This window comes from Aotus nancymaae, unplaced genomic scaffold (genome assembly GCF_030222135.1).
Source record: "Aotus nancymaae isolate 86718 unplaced genomic scaffold, 86718_ANA_hifiasm-v0.15.2.pri h1tg000079l, whole genome shotgun sequence".
Classification (NCBI taxonomy): domain Eukaryota; kingdom Metazoa; phylum Chordata; class Mammalia; order Primates; family Aotidae; genus Aotus; species Aotus nancymaae.
The window spans coordinates 22703453-22727481 of NW_026988494.1; the positions used below are offsets into that span (position 1 = coordinate 22703453).

At 35.4% G+C, this 24029-nt stretch overlaps 1 protein-coding gene across 1 annotated transcript in view; it reads left to right on the forward strand.

The window, feature by feature from the left end:
- The first annotated feature begins 2138 nt into the window (after positions 1-2138).
- ADAM28 (ADAM metallopeptidase domain 28) overlaps positions 2139-24029 on the forward strand; it is a 67086-nt gene continuing 45195 nt past the window's right edge. Inside the window, exons 1-6 of the mRNA XM_021665131.2 lie at positions 2139-2187; positions 7909-8015; positions 17417-17493; positions 17686-17764; positions 18872-18948; positions 20857-21049. Coding sequence (XP_021520806.2) covers positions 2139-2187; positions 7909-8015; positions 17417-17493; positions 17686-17764; positions 18872-18948; positions 20857-21049 — 582 coding nt within the window. The remainder of the gene's footprint in view (positions 2188-7908; positions 8016-17416; positions 17494-17685; positions 17765-18871; positions 18949-20856; positions 21050-24029) is intronic.

The window sequence follows — 24029 nt, forward strand, 5'->3', positions numbered from 1 at the left end:
CTCAGCTCATTGCAGCCTCTGCCTCCTGGGATTAAGCAATCAAGCGACTCTCCTACCTCAGCCTCCTGAATAACTGAGATTACAGGCACGCACAGCCATGCCTGGCTAGTTTTTGTATTTTTAGTAGAGATGGGGTTTCACCATGTTGGCCAAGACTGGTCTCAAACTCTGACCTTAGGTTATCTGTCCACCTCAGCCTCCCAAAGTGTTGGAATTACAGGCTTGAGCTACCACACTGGCCATGACTGTGTTTTTTCAACTGCAATCTCAGTGTCTGACACATAATCACTACAAGTGAAATGACATTGAATCAAGGGAGGAAAAAAACATGTAATAATTAAAAAGTTAAAGTATTCTTTCTGTTCCCTGGAAAAGACAATGCAGTGGAACTTGGGTTGAAGAGGCAAGAAATCTGTGAATTGCAATTCTGATGGTTAAAATGCTCAATAACTCAGAAATTTACTTGTGGTTGTTAGTTGATGACTTTATGATCATTTGGAAACATCAATCATCACTGCAATCCCTCTAATATGAGAGTGTGCTTCAGAATCTGTAAAATGATGCATGATTTTTGTGGACTAGGACTAGGTTTTGTGGTAATAACTGGTCTCCAATGTTATTTCTATTCCTTAAGAATTCCATAGTTACTTTTATTCTATAGGATCTTATCAATAGAAATAAAACTGGGATTACAAGTTAGCTAAGCCACGGGAAAGCATTAGACTATATGACTAAGAGTCAAGACAACAACTAGTTCAGATTCTACTTCTACCAATTACTGAATAGGTGATTTTGTCTGCTTAATCTTATTAATCTATACAATGAGAACAATTGAATCTTAATCTTTTGAATCCCTTTGCCTTTTGAACCCCAATTTTTCACCTACAAAATGATTGTAAATGTGTAATACATGAGTATCATAAGGAGTGTAAAATAATAAGAACAGTAGATTTAGCAGAGTACCTGTATTAGTCCATTTTCGTAAGGTTACAAAGAAATACTCAAGACTGGTTAACTTACAAAGAAAGAGAGGTTTCATGGACTCACAGTTTCACATGGCTGGGGAGGTCTCACAATCATGGTGGAGGGTGAAGGAGCAAAGGCACATCTTACATGGTGGCAGGCAAAAGGAGCATGTGCAAGGGAACTGCCCTTTATAAAATCATTGGATCTTGAGACTTATTCACCATCTACAGAATAGCATGGGAAAAGCCCAGCCCCTTGATTCAATTACCTCCCACTGGGTCTCCCCAACAACCCACAGGGATTATGGGAACTATAATTCAAGATGAGATTCCGGTAGGAACACAACCAAACTATATCAGTACTCAAAACTTAATAAGAAGCTCAACTGATATTTTATTGGTTATAAGTATGATTTTTGGACATGCCCAATTTAGCCTTTCTACCACCAGTAACAGATCCAAAAATTTTATCCTTTGGGTCTTGAATCCTTTTTCCATACTCCCAATTGTCAGTTATGATACAAATACCCCCAGGGATCTAAGAAGCCTTGTGCTTATGCTGTCAGACATTCTTATTTCAGGATAAAGCTTCCAGAGAGCACCCTTGTGTGAAAATACAACACAAAATAATTGACAACAGAATGTTATATAGTAATTAGGTTGAATTAGAACGTGCTTTACAGAACCACATTATGTATGTGGGGGGGAAATTACATTAATAACTTTTTTCTGACAACTATATATATAAAAATGTATTTAAACATATATATATTTATATATAGTATCTAAATATCTATAATATAAAAATGATAAATGCCTGGCATATTTTTCAGGACTCATTAATGTAGTTGCCTATTTTCTTATAGCTTATTTGGCTATAGTAACATGTAAGAAATATACTACTTTGGAGTAGGAAGTATGGAGAAGGAGACTGAACAATAGTCTAGATCAGAGAATCTTAGAGCCAAGAGGCAGCCAGGACTTCTGCCTGCTGTGCCATTGTTGCAGGACCACAGCTTCGAGGTTGTGCAACACCTTTAGTAAACACTTCCTGAATCAGAGACAAGAATGAACCAGGGAGTTTCGTTCAGTCTCACTGGAGAGGAGGCAGGGAAAGACCTAGCAGCACCCATCTGAGCAAGAACAGACACTGTGCTCCTGGAATCACCCAGCATGTTGCAAGGTCTCCTGACGGTCAGTCTCCTCCTTTCTCCTGTTCTAGGTACGTGTTTAGCTCTTTTTCAGGGTCTGTTGAATGCATTAGTCAACTTTTTCATCGTCTCCTCATAGTTTTATTGTATAAAATATTCTTTTTTCTTTTTTCTCAAACAATTTTACTAACCAGTTGGGCTGGTTTTAACCTGTTGTTTGGAGGGTGTGAGTGATACAAAGAAAATGTTAAAAAGAGGCAACAAGAGGTCTTGAACCAGTATGTATGTATCTTATCCAATAATATATGGAAATAAAAGGGACAATTTCATACAGCATAATTTAAATCATGAATATGATTTTTGACTGCAAAAGTGGAATTCATCAGAACTAGCTTGTTATTTTCAGAATGATAAAGATGTGGCAGATTTGGCTATTGCTATGTAGAAGGCTTAGGAAAATATCTGCTATTATTATGGGGGCCAGTTTGGCTCTGAGTGCATATATTTATATATAGTCATTTTATTATTAGTAATAAATGTGACTAAGTGGAAATAAATAATTTTTTTATTTATGAGGTATTGTGATATTACTTAACAAAACAATGTTGCTGTTAAGCTTAAATTGATAACTTTCTTCTATTTTGCTGGTTATATCAAACATTTAAAAATTCGAAAGGAGAAAAATACTGCTTCCTAACAATGAATTATGTCTAGCGTGTCTCTCACTTTCTGGTAAATTCTCTAATTAGATTTTGGTTAAATTAGATTGGGTATCATAATTCTTCAGCTTATTTCTATTTCCAGAGCTTATTTAAGTCAGTCTATGAACTGCAGTGCTTCGAATTTTTCCCTAGTAAAACTGTTTTTGGGTCTTAGAATGTTTGCTGAGATCTGGGAATTGGAGCAGATTATCGACTACAGGTATAGGCTTCAGGAGGAAAAGCTGTTCTTCCTCCACTCACCTGCTTAGTACTTGGTTGCTAAAAATGATTTTCTTGCTTCTGACTTGTTTCTAATTTGTTTTCAAGACTTATAGAAATTTCACCTAACCTAGTATCTGTAAATATTTGGTTATTTTACTTCTTTCTATAATATATACCTATATCTGAACAGAACCTTTTACCACTGTGCAGTGATCCTCTTCATCCCTAACGCCTTTTGCCTTGATACCTATTTTTTCCGGTATTACATTATACCAGTTCTCTTTTGGTAAAATGAGCCTGAAATATTAAAAAAATATATAAAACTGATGCCAGCCATTTAAAATTGACCTGAAATTCCTTTTAGAGTTAAACTTAATAGAAATCTTTTTTCTCTCCATTCTCCAAAAATGCTATCACCAACAGCTTTTCTGGAACCCCCTCTTGGCAGAAATACAAGAACTGCTTTGGCACTAGCTTTGTGAAGAGCAAAAAGATCAAGCTGGATCCACTAGCCGAGTCACATGGCTAACACTGGAGCCCATGCACATTATAGCCCTTTCGTGCAATTGGGCACACCAACCAATTCTGCTACCCGAATGTGCATGCACAACAGGGCACCAAGAGACGCAACTTCTTCTGACTTCATGCCTAAAAGTGTGATGTCACCCCTCCTTTAACTTCTAGCTTGTATTATTAAGGGTGTCTTTTTAGACACCCTTTTTAGTGCCGCTAAACTATCCCTGTTATGATCCCCATTTGGGTTGCCTTTTCAGTCAGAACCTAAGATGTAAAATAGTTTTCATTTCCCACCTCCTCCTCTTTGCACTCTGCCCCCATCATCGAAACACTACGTATGCGCCCCTCTGACCATGACTTCTGCTCAGTTCCCAGAAGGTTGAAATAAAAAAACCAGTTGTAAAATAAGGCTGGTTGTTTGCTGTGAGCCTCATAATCCCCTGAGAAAAAATGACTTATGGGATTTCATCCTATGAAAAGGAAAAACACATATTTAAAAGCATGTGACAGGTGTTTGTGAGGTGAAGATGTAAATGAACACACCAATAAAGGAGAAAGGTCCTTACTATATTACAACAGAATACCCAGGTGGTACAGTATTTTTTGAAATTTTATTTCAAACTATCAGTTCTTGCCCCTATAAGGTGACTAGAAGACTGAAATGAAAATACATAATTTAATCTAAATAGTCAAAATAATAGACCTAATTAAGATGCATTGTTTTCTTTTGTTTGTACTCACTTTTAATGTATGAAGTTTAAAACCACAAGATGGTTTGAGGAGATGCAGGAAATCCCAGAATGTAAGTCAATATCCTTGCGTAAACCCTAATTCAGGGTTTAATGTGTTATGTTCAATTTGGAAAGAAGATATTCCTTTCAACAGTTTTAAACACATTTGAACAAAAATGAAAACATCAATATTACATACTAATGTTCCTATTTCCAGAATGACCCCAAACACATGAACAAATAATGTAACAATCCAGACTAATGTCTATCATATTAATGTTAATGAGCTTTTAATTTTCTAAAACTCAAACCAGTCAGAAATAATTATCCAATCTAAACCAAAATAACAGTTTTCCTTTTCCTGATCTGGGTTTGCTAGTCAAAACTAATCCAGCATGTGAGTTCTGTGGGAAGTATTAAAATGAATTAGGAGAAACGTATTGTGTTACACCTGCGATTTGTGTAATCCCTGGATGGCGGTTAGCTGTGTTTTGTTCCTCAGGCTTCAAAATAATTAACCTGATATTCAGTGGGGATGAGGCAGCGCCATCTCCATTAAACTTGAAGATGGGTGAGCTAAACATTTAGGTCTGTTACATCCCTGTGATGGCTGTGTAATTTGTTGTATTCCAGGTTCCACTATTTCAGGGACTTCTAGGTTTCCAGAAAATAAGCCTTTAAGAGAAATTCTATTTGGCTTCTTTAAAGCATATATGGTGTTGCCAGAGTTTGGGAAGAGCTGGAAATCCATTCACTTCAAACTGAAGAGACTGAGAGGTTGCCAAAGACTTTGAAAATAAATGTGTTTTTTGTTGCTGTTGTCTTGTTTTGCTCTGATTTTTGTTTCCATTTGGAAGTGTTCAGCCACTGGAAAGTTGGAAATAAATTTCATAGCTAACTTACATATTTTGAACCCATATTTAAGAGCCAGATTGTAATTTTTGATTTCATGAAACATTAGAATTCAGATACTAAGTAGAAGCATAGAGGTCGGTGTGCATGTGAGAGAAAATTTGTGTTGTGTAGATGGGCCTGTTTTTCTTCTCACTATTTCTGAATGGTGTTGAGAAGGAAACTCACTTCATTTTCTGCTTCTATACAAAGAATCGGGAATGCAGCTATTATTTTATTCTATGAAGGCAGCTTGGACTAGTATTTCCTGTTAGAATCATGTGTGTGCTTATATAGCATTTTAAAAGATTTATGTTGGCTGCAACATCGGTGAAATTTGTCTTCGTGAATTCTGTTTTAACAAGACTAATTGCATTGATTAACTACTGTAATACACCAGGCAGCATGTTGGTGCCATATTGTATGCTTGTTCTGTGTCCCTGAATTAAGGAGGCAGCATGGGATTGTGTCCATATCATCAGTTAATTTCTGGCAGGAGTAATTTTCTTACCTTTTGGCATCTTATTATTGCCAAATAATTACAATAATTACAAACATTTTAACTCAGAAAAAGAATGATTTAATATTTCTTTAGGTTTTTGAACTTAAGTTACAAAAAATTTTTATAACTGATGTTACTGTTTTCCTTTACCAAAAGTTAATTTAATAGAAATAAAAGATGTCCAGTGATTACCTCTGTGAGAGCAAGAAATGAGGAACTGAAGAACCTTGTGATGTTGTTCTTGAAGTGTGACAATGTAAGGAGGCTTATTTTATCACAATGGATCAGAATTTAGCTTTCCTAATTAATGATCACTGACTCTTCAAAGATGTTATAGGGAATTCTGTATTTATTTGCATAAATCATAAATCACTTGAACTAGCTTGAGAAACCATTTAATCAGCCTCCTTTTTTCAAATGATTTAAACAGTCAAACCAAATTAAAAAAATAAGGTATTCTAGTGTCAGTGCCATGGCTTTAAGTAATTTTGAATTTTTTTTTTAGAGTAACTCTTAAGCCACTGAAAGAAAAGATTTTTCATGATTTTAATGCCCCATTTGTGACTCTAAGAGTTCTTAGCCAGTTTAAACCCTTTTTCTATTCTTCAAAGTTGAATGTAAATGACTCGAGTAGTCAAATGAATTTAAGTCACGCTCAAATGATTTAAAAAATCAACAACACTAAGATATTTGAAAGTTTCTGCTTTAGTTTTCTAAAAAAAAAATTTTAAAAATGAGTTTTGCTCTGTGGGATGTAACTGGTATAAGTGTACAGTCCTCCTAGGTAAGCAATAAATAATACTTATTAAGTGCCTCCGTTGTGTTTGTTAAAAGATCAACCAAAGTAACATAAATGTATCTCACCATACAACTTAGATTTCAGTACTTTAATGAGCTGAGATTATGTTTGAGACCCTCCTAGTCCTTGCCCAGAGAAGAGAATCAAACATTTCCAGTTCCAGTCTTAGGAAGTTGTTGAGTTAGGCCCCATTCTGCTATTGCAGTCTACACTCTGGTTAAGCCTGCACCCACCTTCTGCATCTAAGAAGCAGGTCTATTAACTATACACAGAGCAGAGACGAGACCACATGGGCAAATCAAAAAGAAAATAGAAAATCTAAAGTTAAGTTTGAAAAAATTGAAAACTCTCTAAAATGACTTCCAGGCCAGGTGCAGTGGCTCATGCCTGTCATCCCAGTACTTTGGGAGGCTGAGCCAGGAGGATTGCTAGAGACTGGGAGTTTGAGACCAGCCTGGGCAATATAGTGAGACCTCTTCTCTAATAGGAAAAAAAAAATAGCCAGGCATGGTGGTGTATACCTGTAGTCCCAGCTACTCTGGAAGATCAGGTGGAAGGATGGCTTGAGCCCAGGAGGTTGAGGCTGCAGTGAGCTATGTGTGCGCCACTGCATTCCAGCTTGGTGACAGAGTGAAACCTTGTCTCAAAATAAAATTAAACAAAATGACTTCTAAAAACAACATGGAGAAGAGCATTTAAGATGCAGATAAGTTGGATCAAATCACTTTTTAGTTCTCTTTCAATGAGACTACAGGCTCAAAAAGTTCTTCCAGGCCTGTGATTCTGTTTGAGTTATCTGCTTCCCTAATTTTCATTTTAAAATGTTTGTATGTAAAATGAAGGTTTATCTGTATTTTATGCCACCACATTATATAAACCTAGTACTGGAGCCTTTTCTTACTGTGACATAGTTGTTTTCATTAGTATAGAACATTGCCATTTTCAAATCCAAGAAAAATAAAATAAAAAATTGTGTACATTAGTTATTTTATTTTTCTAACACTGTATGGTTTCCAGTGCTTCAACTCAGTTTTTCTGGGACTGATTAGCTTCTCAGAGGATTACTTTGGCTTCTGTCTTCATTTCTTTTTGCCTTGTGCTGCTGCTATGTCCCTGCACCACGGGGATCAAAGTTAAGGAGAAGTGGAAAAATCCAAAAGAAATACTTTCTCTAAATAGAGAGACACTTGTAAACTTTTAACGGGGAAATATCAGAAGATACAGATATAGGTTAAAGTAAACTGTTAAGAGGAAAGAGGGTTTCTGATGTTGATTTCTTCTGGTGTCAGCACATTAATAACTCTGACATTCATCATTTCAGGCTTCTGTATGTAGCATCGTTCATTGGGAATGCAGTAAGGATGGCCATTACTGACTAGCCTACTTCAGTTCTACCTGGACAAATCTTTTCTTTTTCTCTTTTCTCTCAGTAAGTGCTATAAAAGAACTCCCTGGCTTGAAGAACTATGAAGTGGTTTATCCTGTAAGACTTCATCCACTACGTAAAACAAGAGAGATCAAAGAGCCAGAGCAACAGGTACGGCTTTTGATTTATCAAAGAATCTTGATTTGAGATGTATATATATATATATGTGTGTGTGTGTGTGTGTGTGTGTGTGTGTGAGAGATAAGAGATAGATATGAGATTTATATGTGTGTTTGTGTTTATGTGTGTGTGTGTGTGTGAGTGCGCCTGTCTGTATCAAAGTGGACTTTGTGATGTTTTTATTGATTACACCTTGGACTTAAATAACAATGACTCTATTTGTATTTCTTTTTGACCTTTTAAAAAATCTTCACTATAACCCAAAGTTATATTATTAGCCTATTTTACCAATCAATTTTCTGAGAAGTGAAAGAAAATGTCCAAGGTAACAGAGTAAATTTAACATTTTATGATAATTTATTCTAAGTACTTAGAAAGAAAATTGGATGCCACCTACCTACCTATCTCTATCTAATCTATCTTCTTATCTCATCTATCTAACACAACTATGACAATTAAAACAGAAAACAAAATACAACACGTGAATGCAATGTATACATGCACATTAAGATGAAATTTATCTGTCTTTTCTAAATAGGCTCCTGTTAACGTTTGCATATTTCTTACTACAAATGAAACAACATATTCTCAGTCAGCAATCACTCAATAAACATTTATTAATTCTAACAGGAAAGCTAAAATATGATGATTCATTCAACAACAATGTTATAATTACCTACACTCTTAAGTCTTCTTCTGGGAGCCAGGAAAATACAGATAAATGAGACATAAATAATAGTTTACAGAAATACTCCAAAATCTAACACACTAGGTGGACGTATTACCTCACTGGGCATCATTTCCCATAGCATTTCTTCTAAAGCAAATTTATGATAACAGATCCTGTAGGTGACCTTCTTTCTCAAAATAATTAGCTATTGACCAAACGGTTTCACTAACTTCAGATGGAACCCATATGCATTGGATTATGCTCCAATATGACTTTCTTCAAATGCTTCCTAACAGTTTCTTTAAAATGTCAGACACCTTTTCTCCTGTTGTGTATTATGCTTATTATCTGGGTGAAAAAGTAATCTGTACACCAAACCCCCATGACATGCGATTTACCCATATAACAAACTGGCACAGGTATCCCCTGAACCTAAAATAAAAGTTGGAAAAGGATTATTAATATATTTTCATATTTAGTCCTTTCAACAACCATACAACATAAGTGTATTTTTACAGAATTTTACTTCTAAGTAGAGAAGTAGAGGCTCAGAAAAGTTAAGTACCCTGCCTAGGAGCACACAGCTAATATGTTTTAGAACTAAGATTCAAAGCTTTGTTTGACTCCAAATGATAAGTTTATATGTTACTATTATTTATGACTGCCTATCCAAGCAGCTAAATTAATTTCATATGTGAGAGAATCCGTAAGTTCTCTGAAGAGTCTTTTGGGAATCAACAGAGACTTTCTGGCCATTAAGGTAGCTCAGGTCCTGTTACAGTAAAGTCCCAAAGTCACTCTGTAACTCTGAGACACTGACCATTTTGTTGTATCATTTACTGGTAAAAATAAGAGACTCATCAGGTGAATTCTTTTCTAATAATTTTTTCTTTTTAAAAATTCTATTTTAAGTTCTGTGATACACGTACAGGATGTGCAGGTTTGTTACATAGATAAATGTATCCATGGTGGTTTGCTGCATCTACTAACCCATCACCTAGGTATTAAGCCCAGCATGCATTACTTATTTTTCCTGATGCTCTCCCTTACCCCACCCCCCACGACAACTCTGTGTGTGTTGTTCCCTTCCCTGTGTCCATGTGTTCTCATTGTTTGTGTCCTTTGTAGGGACATGGATAAACCTGGAAACCATCATCCTCAGCAAACTGACACAAGAACAGAAAATCAAACACCGCATGTTCTCACTCATAGGCAGGTGGTGAACAACGAAAACACATGGACACAGGGATGGGAGCATCACACACTGGGGTCTGTTGGTGGGGGGAACAGGGGAGGGACAGTGGGGGATGGGGAGTTGGGAGGGATAACATGGGGAGAAATGCCAGATATAGGTGATGGGGAAGAAGGCAGCTAACCACACTGCCATGTGTGTACCTATGCAACAATCTTACATGTTCTTCACATGTACCCCAAAACCTAAAATGCCATTTAAAAAAACAACATGTGGTGTTTGGTTTTCTGTTCCTGTGTTTGTTTGCTGAGGAGAGTGGATTCTAGCTCCATCCATATCCCTGCAAAGGGCATGATTCTGTTCCTTTTTATGGTTGCATAGTATTCCATGGGGTATATGTACCACCATTTTTTCCCAGTCTATCATTGATGAGGATTTGGGTTGATTCCATGTCACTGCTATTGTGAATAGTGCTACAACAAACATGTGCATGCATGTATCTTTGTAATAGAATGATTTATTTCCCTTTGGGTATATACCCAGTAATGGGATTGCTAGGTCAAATGGTATTTCTGGTTGTTGGTCTTTGAGGATTGCCACACTGTCTTCCACAATGGTTGAACTAATTTACATTCCCACTAACAGTATAAAAGCGTTCCTATTTCTCCACAGGCTTGACAGCATCTATTGTTTCTTGACTTTTTAATAATCACCATTCTGACTGGCATGAGATGGTATATCTCACTTTGGTTTTGATTTGTATTTCTCTAATGATCAGTGATGTTAAGCTTCTTTTCATGTTTGTTGGCTGCATGAATGTCTTCTTTTGAGAAGTGTCTGTTCATGTCCTTTGCCCACTTTTTAATAGGGTTGTTTGTGTGTTTGTTTTTCTTGTAAATTTAAGTTCCTTGTAGATTCTGGATATTCAACTTTCATCAGGTGGATAGATCATAAAATGTTTTCTTTCATTCTGTAGATTGTGTTTACCCTAATGATAGTTTCCTTTACAGCACAGAAACTCTTTAGTTTTATTAGATCCCGTTTGTCATTTTTCCTTTTGTTGCAATTGCTTTTGATGATTTTGTCATGAAATCTTTGCCTGTGCTTATGTCCTGAATGGCATTGCCTAGATTTTCTTCTAGGATTTTTATAGTTTTTGGGTTTACATTTAAGTCTTTAATCTATCTTGAGTTAATTTTTGTAGAAGGTGTAACACAGGGGTCCAGTTTCGATTTTCTGCATGTGGCTAGCCAGTTCTCTCAGCACCATTTGTTAAATAGGAAACCTTTTTCCTATTGCTTGTTTTTGTAAGGTCTGTCAAAGATCAGAGGATTATAGATGCATGGTCTTATTTCTGACTTCTCTATTCTGTTCCATTGGTCTATGTGTCTGCTTTGCACCATGTTTTGCACAGTACCATGCTGTTTTGGTTAGCCTTGTAGTATACTTTGAAGTCCGGTAGTATAATGCCTCCAGCTTTGTTCTTTTTGCTAAAGATTGTCTTGGCTATACAGGCTCTTTCTTTGTTCCACATAAATTTTAAAGTAATTTTTTCTAATTCTGTGAAGAATGTCAATGGTAGTTTAATGGGAATAGCATTGATTCTAAATTACTGTAGGCAGTATGGCTATTTTCACAGTATTGATTCTTCCTACCCATGAGCATGGAATGTTTTTTCCATTTGTTTGTGTCCTCTCTGATTTCCTTAAGCAGTGGTTTGTGTTCTCCTTGAAGAAGTCCTTCACTTTCCTTGTTAGCCATCAGCTGAATTTTTACAAGTTCACTGCATTTTCTGTGTTATCAACCTTTAGCTACTAAAGCAATGATTAATTGCCTCCTTCTGGAAATTTACTAATTATCTAACTCTTTATGTGTTGTTGACTCACAGTAAACAAAACACTTCCAAGAAAGTCAACATTTACACATAGACACTCACACACACAAATGCCAAATACCCTTTTTTCACTGAACATGCTGAGGAAAATTTAAACACAGGTGAAGTGTTTTTAATCACATCTGTAAAGTGATTTCTTCACAACTGTAAAAAATAAATTTGAGCTTCATATAATATATTTTTATTAACAAAAGCCATAGACTAGTTACTGGCCCATACTAGATGAACAGTATTAATTTTTGCAATGATTGAGTAGATGGATGAGGTCGATATAATGTGCTTTATATTTATTGCAGTTACATTCTTTATCTAGTCCATTACTAGGTTAAACGGCTACATAAACCTTACATTTTCCTGATCCACAGTGAAAGTGTATAGGATCTAAAATCAGAGGATTAGTTTGTGTTCACCTGTAAATTTTGTCAATTCTCTCTGTATAAATGTAGGAAAATATAAACTTAAAATTCCTTGTCTTAAAGTGGAGATGATCAGGATACTACTTATAAAAATATTTTGGGATAATGTATATGAAAAGTGAGGCAGGATACAAATTTTAACTCCTTATTCAAGATTATGTTATGGGCAGGGTGCACTGTAACCCCAGCACTTTGGGAGGCTGGTGTGGGTAGATCACCTGAGGTCAGAAGTTCAAGATCAACCTGGCCAATGTTGTGAAACCACATCTTTACTAAAAATACAAAACATTACCCGAGCTTAGTGGTGGACACCTGTAATCTCAACTACTCAGGAGGCTGAGGCAGGAGAATCCTTTGAACCCAGGAGGCAGAGGTTGCAGTGAGCTGAAGTTGTGCCAGTGCACTCCAACATGGTCTTCAAGAGCAAAATTCCATGTCAAAAAAAAATTACGCTATGGCCTTGCCCTGTGTAGCCCATCATATTCCATTTCTTATGATTAATTTTCAATTTTTGTGGCTTCATGTCCTAGTTAATAATCCTTTATTTTAAAATTCTTCTTCTCAACATAAACTGTTAGACAACTTTGGTATTCTCTTTTCCTTTCTTAATAATATGCTTGTTTTTCCTTCTATGCCTTTTTTAATGAATTTTTTACTACTTAAAAGATTCTCTCTACATTTAGAGTCCCTTATAATCTTTGTTAAGTTGACTTGCCATATTCATATATATACTAGTATGTCCCTATCCTGAAATTGTGTCCCAGTCACAGTCAGTAATAAAAAGTTTGGCTACTGATTTTAAAAAGAAATGTTGATTTTGTGTCTGTAGCAATGGTGTGTTCACAAGTGTATGTGTGTGTGCATGTGTTTCTATGATAGTAAGTGTAACCTTCACTTCTGGTTTGAAACTGTCCAGGCAAATTGTTAAAAGTTTTTTTTTTTTTTTTTTTTTTAAATGTCTTTGACATGTCCCTACTCCTCCTTCACCCTCATCTGCCAACCCTTGTCCTAGAACAAAAATACTTGTTTCATAAATACCTGTTGGTCCAAATAAATACTTGCAAAGCATATTAATTTTATCTCTAAAGGAAGTAAGAGTATTAAAATAAATACTACAGATAATTGAAGAAAAAATTACCTAAGTAATGAGAACCTTTTAATGTTTAAGTGGAAAATCTTACTTTAATTTTTTTTTTAGTTTCATCTGTTACATTTCCAAGTCCTCTCCTGCTTCCTTTAGTTGTAGAGAGTAGAAGAGAATATATTATCAGGCCTGATGAATATAATGGAATGAGCACTGAATGGTTCCACAGCATCTCAGAAATAAATAGAACCCTCCTATGTTTACTCTTTAATATCTCAGGTGTCAGGTAAGACCTTTGAATTACCTCACAATAACTATGTGGCTAAACTGTTAGCAGTAACTTCCGCTAGGATTTAGTTCCGGTTGTGCACAGGAAGATATCAAAAGTCACATGGTACGGCTGCTATGTTTCATCTGTATTCTGGATGAAACACAGAATACCAGTTAAGTTCGATTTTCAGACAAACAGTAAAATTTTTTGTATTAGTATATCCCACACAACATTTCTGATATCATTATAAAGATTCATTACAGCAGAATGAATCTAATTTTCCTAGTTAGTGCATTTGCATTTCTTTTTCTTAGTCACTGATCGCTAGTTTCCATTCTTTCTCACATCTTCTAAACTCCTCCATGTGCAGGGTTGTCACATTTAGCAAATAGAAATATAGGATGCCCAGTTAAATTTAAATTTCAAATAAACAATAACTATTTGATTAGTATGTCACAATTGTCATATGGGGCATATGTATTTAAAGAAGTATTCTATGTTTATATTTATCAACAAAAAATATTCTGTTTATCTGAGATTCACATTTAATTAGCATCCTGTATTTTATCTGGCAGTCCTATCATGTGGCTTTTGATATCACTCTGTGAACATTCAGAACTAAACTGCAGCAATCTCCCCATGATTCCAGCTTCTGTCCTATTCACAGACCTAAGGCTCCTATGCTGCTGCATGCCTCGTAGCTCAATCCTGCCCTCTTGGAGTTATTTGGTTCTGCCATGTCATACTTGTTTTACAAACACAGACTAAAGAAGCTAGTGACATCTTTTTTTGTCACACAACAGGTATATGATTTCCATTGGCATAGAGTCTTCTGTAGTCTCTCAGGCACACCTTATGACTAATAACAACACTGTCCTCCAGGTACAAGCCAAGTTCTTGGGAGTTATCTTTGCATTTTCTGTGTTGAGACTATTGGTCTTCCCTGTGCAAAGACTTGATTAGCAAATACTATTTGAAACGATCTAGAATTCATAGTGCAGTGGGCCACCCTTATGATCAAGGGGATCTCTGTATCCCGTATATGCTTCATAGGTCTTATCCTAGATTAAGTACTCCAGTTCTTGAAACAGTGAAAAGATGGGGGACTTTTGTAGTTATCATTATACAACTGTGCCCTGTGTTGTTTTATTATACAACCAGAGAACTGAGGCACTGGCTTTACCTGTGAGCGATGCCAGGGGTGTGACACCGTCTTTCTGCATTGATCACACAGGACACATTGCTTAGTATTTCAGCTAGATTGAAATAACACTGTGTAAAAATTTCTAGGGGCTGGAGGTAAAGAACAAGGTAGAACTTTGAATATTTTATTCATGATTATATTCACAATTGTATTTTATATGAATGACATAAGAAGGACTAAATAAGTATGTGTTAAATAAATGACCCAATGAATAAGTAAACTAATGGACAAATGAACGAGTATTACTGGAGTGTAGAACTCATAAACCTGCATAGATACATATTCAGCATAAACTCAGTGAAAGTTCCTGATGCTAGGAACTTACACTTTAAAGACAGTAACTATTCTTCACAAATTCAGCATCCAAACTGTACATGTTTTTAGAAGCCCAAACTATCTTGCTACTGACCCATGTTATAAAAGAAAATATCTTACAGCACAATTCCTCCCTCATACTGGGAACTCTTTCAAACCCATTAGCTGATTTAGCAGGGTTTCTAGAGCTCATGGATTTACTGTATGTTTTGAATAACTGTTGAACTGCTAGAATGAAGAGCCCCTCTAGGTCTTCCAGAGCTGCTCTTGATATTTCTTGTGTGCCCATTGACATGACCATGACGTTACAGATTTGTTTCCATCCCAGGACCATCTAAGACTGTGGCTTTCCCAATACACCAACTAAATGTGACCTATGACATTACTTTTAAAGGCAATTTGGATCTATATGTTTCTGTGGCCAGCTAGTCTTACTAAGTAAAACCAAAATCATTTCCTTCCTTCCTCCTCCAAATCAAGGTGCATCTTACTTCTCTTGACACATACTTCAGAACCCATAGAGTACACAAATAGAACACACTTCTTATCCTCAGACCTTGCTCTCCACCAGGGAACTCTCTTTCAAAAGTATGATTATACATTACCCAGTGTACTCTCTTTCACAGACATCCCTGGCTTTCTTCCTCAATCTTTCCTTCCATCCATAATCTTTATGCCAGTGTGGACTAAAACTCCACTCCAAAAGCATATATTGTTTTCTAAAACAACCTTCAACTAAAGTTTTTTTTAGTAACTAAATCTTCTAAAAATCCATTGCTGCCAGGAAGCAGATATGTGGAAGGCCATTTCTGGTAGAAGACCATATTTGGCACAGCTTCATTCTAGCTAGCCTTTCTTAAACCTGAACGATAAAAGGTTATGACTATTCTCCCTTTTATGTTCAATGCCCTGGCTCTTTCCAGTCATCCATGAAAATAAGCTGAGTCTATCAGCTTCTGCTTATCTAGGCCCACAATGGGGGATATTTATAGTCTGGGATTACTAACAGCAGAGCAGACCTCAACAACTGAAGTTTTAAGGACAGTATGGACCTTAACAACTGACTTTGGAGACAGCTAAATCCCAGCACAGTACTCATGATCTGATGACTGTAACATACATTGTACCTCTATGAGTTCAGATACCATCCTGGCCAGAGGGGAAGGGAGAGAAGAAAGGCTTGACTGAAGGTGCTACACAACAGAGGAAACAGAACTCAGTCCGTAATGTGTTTCTCAACCACCTTTCGTCTACCACCTTTAGACCTCTTTAATGACAATAACCAGGCACTTCCCAATAAGTTTTTGGATATTGAGTGCAACCACAGCAATAACCTGATTTACAAATCAAACTCTAAATGTGACCCATGACATTACTTTTAAAGAAAATTTGCATCTATAGGTTTCTGTGGCCAGCTAGTCTTACTAAGTAAAACCAAAATCATTTCCTTCTAATGAGTACTCTCAAAATCAAGGTGCATCTTACTTCTTTTGACGCGTACTTCAGAACCCAGAGTACACAAATAGTAAGTCCCCAAAAACATCTTCTTTAAAATAATTCTATGTAGTCCTCAATAGCTCTCCTTATATACCTAAGTCTAAGTTTAAAATAATTTTCCTTTTATGTGGTTTACGTGATGTAATATTTCTCCCTCCTAAATACCTGGGACTGCGGTTTCTTCTTGATGGTTCTTTCTCACATTACAGTATATATCCCTGTTATGTTTTTCATAGTTGATGTTCTATTTAGTCTTGAGAAGACCTCAAGACCAAAAATCATGAAATGCAATGGAGGTTTTTAGGCCTCTTTGTATACAATTCCTTCTACTCAGATAACTTCCCTTACTTCACCTGGGTAATTTATGTCTCATCTTAAACATTACTTCCTCAAAAAAGCCTTTCCTGTCCGTAAGACATTAGAGATCCTAGTACATACATCCATTATCATGCATGTAACTCACCTCATTTTCTGTCTTTTCACAAGATTATAAGCTCTCTGACAGTAGGTAACAATGTTTTTTGCTTAGAGTTGAATTTTCAAAACCTAGCAGTGTCCTGCAAAGAACCAGCATTCCCTCAAACAATACTTGTAAAATGTAGGGATGGATGGATGGACGGACAGATGGATGGGTGGATGGATGGGTGTGGATATAAGGCTCTCAGATAGTTGTCTATTTAGTTGCCAGGGTTGTTTGATCTGTTAAAAGGAGAAGAGGAAAGCATTTGGTATTATACTGCTGAAAAAGCAGATATTGCTTGCTAATGAGTACAGAGATAGAAATATAATAGTCAAATGAATATTTGTGTCTGTTTTTAATTATAAGTAAGTATTTGTACATTTTTGCAGGAACAATTTGAAACTGAATTAAAGTATAAAATGACAGTTAATGGAAAAATTGCGGTGCTTTATTTGAAAAAAAACAAGTAAGTATCTTTACCTTTGATATTATCCTCGGCAAGAGCAAGGCAGCATGTGGAGAGTGTGCTGAGTCTGTTACTGCTTATGGGTCACAAACACTTGGACTAATCAGCTTTTGCTCTCAAATGACCAGAGAAGTTCACTGGACTTTGCAACCACCACAAGTAACCACAACATCTTTGTGTTTTTTTCTCCAGGAATCTCCTTGCACCAGGCTACACAGAAACATATTATAATTCCACTGGAAAGGAGATCACCACAAGCCCACAAATTATGGTATAACAGATTCTCTTCAATTCTTTAATAGGGGTTTTACCCACAGACCTAAAGGCAGTGTCCTTGCCAGGCAAAAAGTAGAAGTGAAACTGCATTTATAACATTAGTACTTTTTTCAACAGTAGTAATTACATAATTGATCTTCCACTTTTCTTTTTTTATATTTTAACAACAACAAAACCGTTTCATGGCAACTCTGGTAAGTTTTTGCAGCCTTTAAGGACTCCTGTAGGAGGGTGGGTAGAAGGAACACATTATTTTCTTAAGAGTGAAGAGTTACATACTGCTGGTTCTCTCAGTCAATTTTATCATTTCTCTAGGCTTTTGGTCTCTCAAACCAAGACTATTTCCTCAATGGCAATTGCAGAATTATTTTTCTTAAACAATTTCTCTTGACTCCTGTTCACGGCCGATCTTTTCTTAGACTGAGCAGATGACAGTGTGTAGCCATGTGAGGTGTCATGCACCATTACTTCTTTTTCTGAACTACATTTTCCATCAGAAGCCCTGCAAGCAGTCTCCTCTACAGCAATAATACAAGTTTACATGGGCCAGCACCTCATCTATCCCAAACTAGAAAGATCCTTCATGGAACACCCACATGAGAAAATGTTAAGAAGGGCATCTTCCTCCAAATGGAGGCTAGAAATGTGCTGATCCAGTTAATCTGACAGAACACTTTAGATAAATCAAGAAATTAAAAACAAAAACCCAAGCCGAATAACCCATCCTTTGCAAAAAAACTTGTTGATCTTTGCTAGAAAAAGTTAATGAGAAATCAGCAAAAAGGAAAAATGAATGCCCAGTGTTTTAAGGGGTCAGGTTTAAAACTGACATATCCAAATGTATTTCTTCTAAATATTATTAACATTCATCCTAGTCAACACTGACGGTTAATACCTTGTAAACATTTTGGGATCATTAACTTACATTAACAATTTTAACTTATATGAAAGCTTTTATTTAATAAACATCTCTGAATTTACTGTTGTTCAGCAGAATATGGTTTGAAGCATTTAAAATCCTGTTTCACAATTTCGAATGCAACTTTAGCAGTGGCTCTAAAATTCACATGTACTTCTCTTTACAAAACCCCTTTTCTTTTAGGAGGATTGTTATTATCAAGGACATATTGTTAATGAAAAGGTTTCTGATGCTAGCATCAGCACATGTAGGGGTCTAAGGTAAGACTTCGGGAATGTTTTGCATGCGCCCGTGATTGTGGTATTTGTGTATACATCTAACAAACCAGATGAATCCCAAATATCATTAATTTTCCTATAGTTGAATATGCATCCTAAGGGCCATAAAATGTTGAAATTTGAAGAAACACCACTTCTCTTGATAGCAGTTTGTAAATTACATATCTGAATTGTTTTCAAAGGCATTTTTGTTAGCTCATTTTAAAAATACAGGGTTTTGAGTCCCAGTTATGGACTAAGAATCTTTAGGGAATGGGAGCTGCTCTCTATTCTTGCTTCTCACTTTATTTATTTATTGTTTTAGGCAGATTCTCTGTCACCCAGGCTGGAGTGTAATGGTACGATTTCAGCTCACTGCAATCTCAGCCTCCTGGGTTCAAGCAATTCTCTTGCCTCAGCCTTCCGAGTAGCTAGGATTATAAATGCTTGTCACCAAGCTTGGCTAAGTTTTGTATTTTTAGTAGACATGGGTTTCACCATGTTGGCCAGGTTGGTCTCAAACTCCTGACCTCAAGTGATCTGTGTGACTCTGCCTCCCAACTGCTGGGATTACAGGCATGAGGCACCACACCCAGACTCTCTCCTCACTTTTAACTCTCTCTCTAGATTGTCTTATCCATGACTATGACATACATTTCTGTCTGTTAATGATACACCATGTATCTGTCCACAGTAAGGTGGTTCTTCTGATGTCCAGACTTGATTATCTAATCTTTGTCATATTTTCAGTTGGGTATCTTAAATAAACCTCAATCTCAGTGTGCTCTAAACCCAACTAATGATTGTCTCTTGAATCTGGTACTGTTTCCATGTTCTCTATCTTTACGGTATAATCAAATAATCACTTGCCCAATTCAGAAACCTAAATTCCTTGAGGTCTGCTTGCCTCTCAGCCCTGCATTTTCAATCCCTCACCAAGTCTTATTGATTCTATCTTCTAAATACTTTCTGAAATTGTTCATTCTGTCTCTTCTGCAACAGCCTAGTCCATCTACCGTGATTCCTTATGTAGACCATTGTGATAAAGCACATAATTTATCTTCTTACATCCACTCTTGCCATTATCTAATTTTATGTACACTTAATTTAGTTGATTATATACTCATACGTTTTCTTCACACCAATTATCTATTCTAATTATATGTAAGTACTTACTCTGTAATTGTATATATTATGTGATTATTTGATACACATCAATCTTCCTCATTTGAACATAAGATCCATAAGAAAAGAGATCATGACTTTATTTTTACTGTCTATCCTTAGTCTAATGCCTAATGAATAATGGGTACTCAATGAATATTGGTTGAATTACTCCTGGTTCAAGGCTTTACCAGATAAAATAGAGAAGAAATGGATTTGTCATGTGCTTTACATGTTCTCACTTTTAATCTTTACTATCACCATACATGGTAGGTATCATGACAAATAAATGTGGCAAACCTGAGGCGTGTGAGTTTAAAGAACTGTCCCAATGAATCACAATGAATAAGTTATAAAGCCAGTATTTTAACACTTATCTATAAAACTCTAAAGTCTCTTTCATTTTAGGTGTACCTTTAGAGCAAGTATAGTATTAAAACTGGAAGAATGCTGGACCAAGTGTCAGGAAAGATTCATTCTAGGCAACTGATATGGTTGCCTGCATAACATTGCAGCAATCACTTCTCCCTAATATGTCTTATTTTCTTGTAGAAAAATCTTTAGATAATCTCCAAGGTATCGTCTGCTGTAATTTTTACTGTATTTTATTGCCATAAGCTTAAATTGTTTTTGATAATGACTAGGAATTTTAAAGGTCTTCTTTTGGATCTTATAAATCTGTATGAACCTAATGCGATAATATTTTGTTAAGAAGCCAGAACCCTTTAAAAAACTATTGTTTTTCAGGGGCTACTTCAATCAGGGGAATCAAAGATATTTTATTGAACCTTTAAGCCCCATAAATCGGGATGAACAGGAGCATGCACTCTTCAAGTATGACCCTGAAGAAAATAATTATAACAGCACCTGTGGGATGGATGATGTGTTGTGGACCCATGATTTTCAGCAGAACATTGCCCTACCTGCCACCAGACTAGTAGTACGTGTAATTTTGTTTTTTATTTGAAATGTTCTCATGTATTCTGCCCTGCTTTCCAGAATTAGCAGTGCAATTTACTGAAACTATCGTCATTGTTGAAATTTGTAAGTTATAGAGACACTAATCCTTAAATATTGCTAGACATTAATGGTTCATTTAACAAGTACTTAGGAATTAACTATTATCAATTATTATTATCAGCAATTTACAAAGGTTAAAAATAAGTGTAAAATATAACTGCCTTCTAGAAGCAGGCATCTGTCACAGTATTCCATGTAGCTTACAATAAACCACAAAAATACAAAGTATTATTATTAATTTGCTCTTAATTTTAGCCAAAAAGCTATGAAGTGATTATTATTATTTTGAAATAAAACATCCTGCTCTCATAAATTCATTCAAAAAATCTCTCTCAAAGTGCCGTCACAGGTGCTGGGAAGATAGAAATGAGCAAAACAGACATAGAATCTGCCTACAGGAACATAGAATATTATTTTAAGTGTGGAATTCTGCTTCAAGTCCTAGGAGAAAAATGAATATAGTTTTGTGTTTTAGACTGTAAAGTATATTAAAATATCTTTGTTGACATTACTTTTGTTTCCTTGTTGATATCATTTTTATTTCCCTGATTTATTTCAAATCCAATCATTTCTTTCAAATGGTCTCAGACTCTGTAAGCACCGGGCAGAATTGGCCAAAATAAAATTTCTGGTCAGTTTAATTTACTGTAGGTTTAAATTCTACCAGCAAGTTCACTGGTAAATGGAAATATATAGTCAAATCCAGAATACGCCAATACTTTTACGTGCTCTGTTGATCACATGTATCTCTAGTATGAAACTTAATAAAATGAATCAAAGATAATAACCATAATAATTTGTTCAGAAATATATAATATAAAATATTTATATTGTGACATTAAAAGTATAAATTGTCAGGGGGAGGATAAAAGTCTGGAGTTTTCATACATGACTGAACTTAAATTGTTATCAATATAAGATACTCCATTACAACTCTAAGATGTTTTATGTAAACCTCATGGTAAATACAAAGAAAAACGTATCTATAGAAGATACAAATGATAGAAAAGAATAAAAATACAGCACTACAGAAAAATCACCAAATCACAAAGATAAACAAAGAAGGAAAAAATGAACCTATAGAAAAAAAAACCCTATAAAACAAAATGGCATTAGTAGATCCTTACCTATAAGTTCTTACAAGGAATGCAAATAGGTTAAATTATCCATCAAAAGATAAAGAGTAGCTGAATGGATGAAAACAACAAGGTCCAACTATGTGCTGCCTCCAAGAGACACACTTTTAAGCTTTAAAGACATGCATAGGCAGAAAGTAAAAAGATGGAAGAACATATTCCATGTCAATAGTAACAAAATAGACAAACTCTTAGCTAGGCTAAGAGAAAAAGAGAGAAAACTCAAATATATGTAATCAGAAATTAAAGTGGAGCTATTACAAAAAATGCCTCAAATTAAAGAAAATCTTAAAGGACTACTATGAACAATTATTTGTTAATAAATTTGATAGGCTATAGAAAATAGATGAATGCCTAGAAAAATATAACCTATCAGGGTTCAATCAGAAAATAGTAGAAAGCCTGAACAGACCAATAACAGGGAGATTGAAATAGTAATTAAAAATCTTTCAACAAGGGAAGCCTAGAACTAGATGATTCTAGAGCTGAATTGTATCAAACATTCTAAAACTAATTATTACCAATGCTTATAAATTTTAAAAAAATAGAGCTAGAAGGTGTACTTCCTCACACTTTCTATAAGCCAGTATCACCTTTATACCTAAGCTAAGACAAAGACACCAAAGAAAAGAAAACTACAGGCCAAGAATTCTGACAAACATTGAGGAAAAAATTTTCAGAGAAATATTAGCAAATCAAATTCAACAATACATCCAAAAGATTATACATCATAATCAAATGGAATTTATCTTTGGCATATGGACTTAACATACACAAATTTGTCAATGTAATATATCAATCACGTTAATAGACTGAAAGACAAAACACACATGATGTTATCAATTGGTGAAAAGGCATTAAAGTTCAACATGCTTTCTTGATTAAAAGTTTGAAGTGTTTAGGCACAGAAGTTCCTCAACATCATAAAGGTCATTTATTTATTTTTATTTTTTAGCAGTCAAATATACCTTATTTTATTTGCATACAATGCTACAAGTTCCCTTGATTTAGGATATTTGTAAATATCCTATAGCATCTAGGACCATGTTTTCCCAAAACTAAATCCAAGTTGATAGTTCCTAATCAGGAAACATTTTTACATGCCAGTTACATTTCAGAGCTTTTGTCGTTCTTACATTGTTCTTTCTTCATGGAAATAAGTGCTCACTTAAATATGTGGGCTTTCTTCTGAAATTCATTTAATATATAACTGTGTCCTTGGCTTAGTTGGGATTCAAGTTGTGATAGGAAAGTTGTGGTTAAATGCACATAATCGCAGGCTTTCAGCAACCACACAACTGTTGATAGTGTGCAATGCAGCTGCTGATGATTAAACAATAATGAAAATTTAAGAACACTTTTGCATTATTTTATTTGAAGCTAGAATGATGTTAAACTCTTAAAATATGTCTCAAGCCAAACAATAAGGGTTACCTGCCCACTCTTCTTTTTCCTTATTTAAGTTTATTTTTTAAAATTAGAATCCATTTATAGAAACCCACTGATAACATCATAATCAATGGGTTGGATTGGAAAGGAGAAATAGCCATTCCTCTGGTCCTAGGCAAGGATGCCTACTCTCACCATTTCTATTAAACATGTAACATAAGTACTATTAGGAACATGAAGAAAAGAAAAGGAAAAACACATTCAACATGGATAGGAAGAAGTACATTTATCTCTATTTGCAGATGAAATGATTCTATATATAGAAAACCCTAATGACTCCACTGGCAAACCATTAGCTCTAATAAATTCAATAAA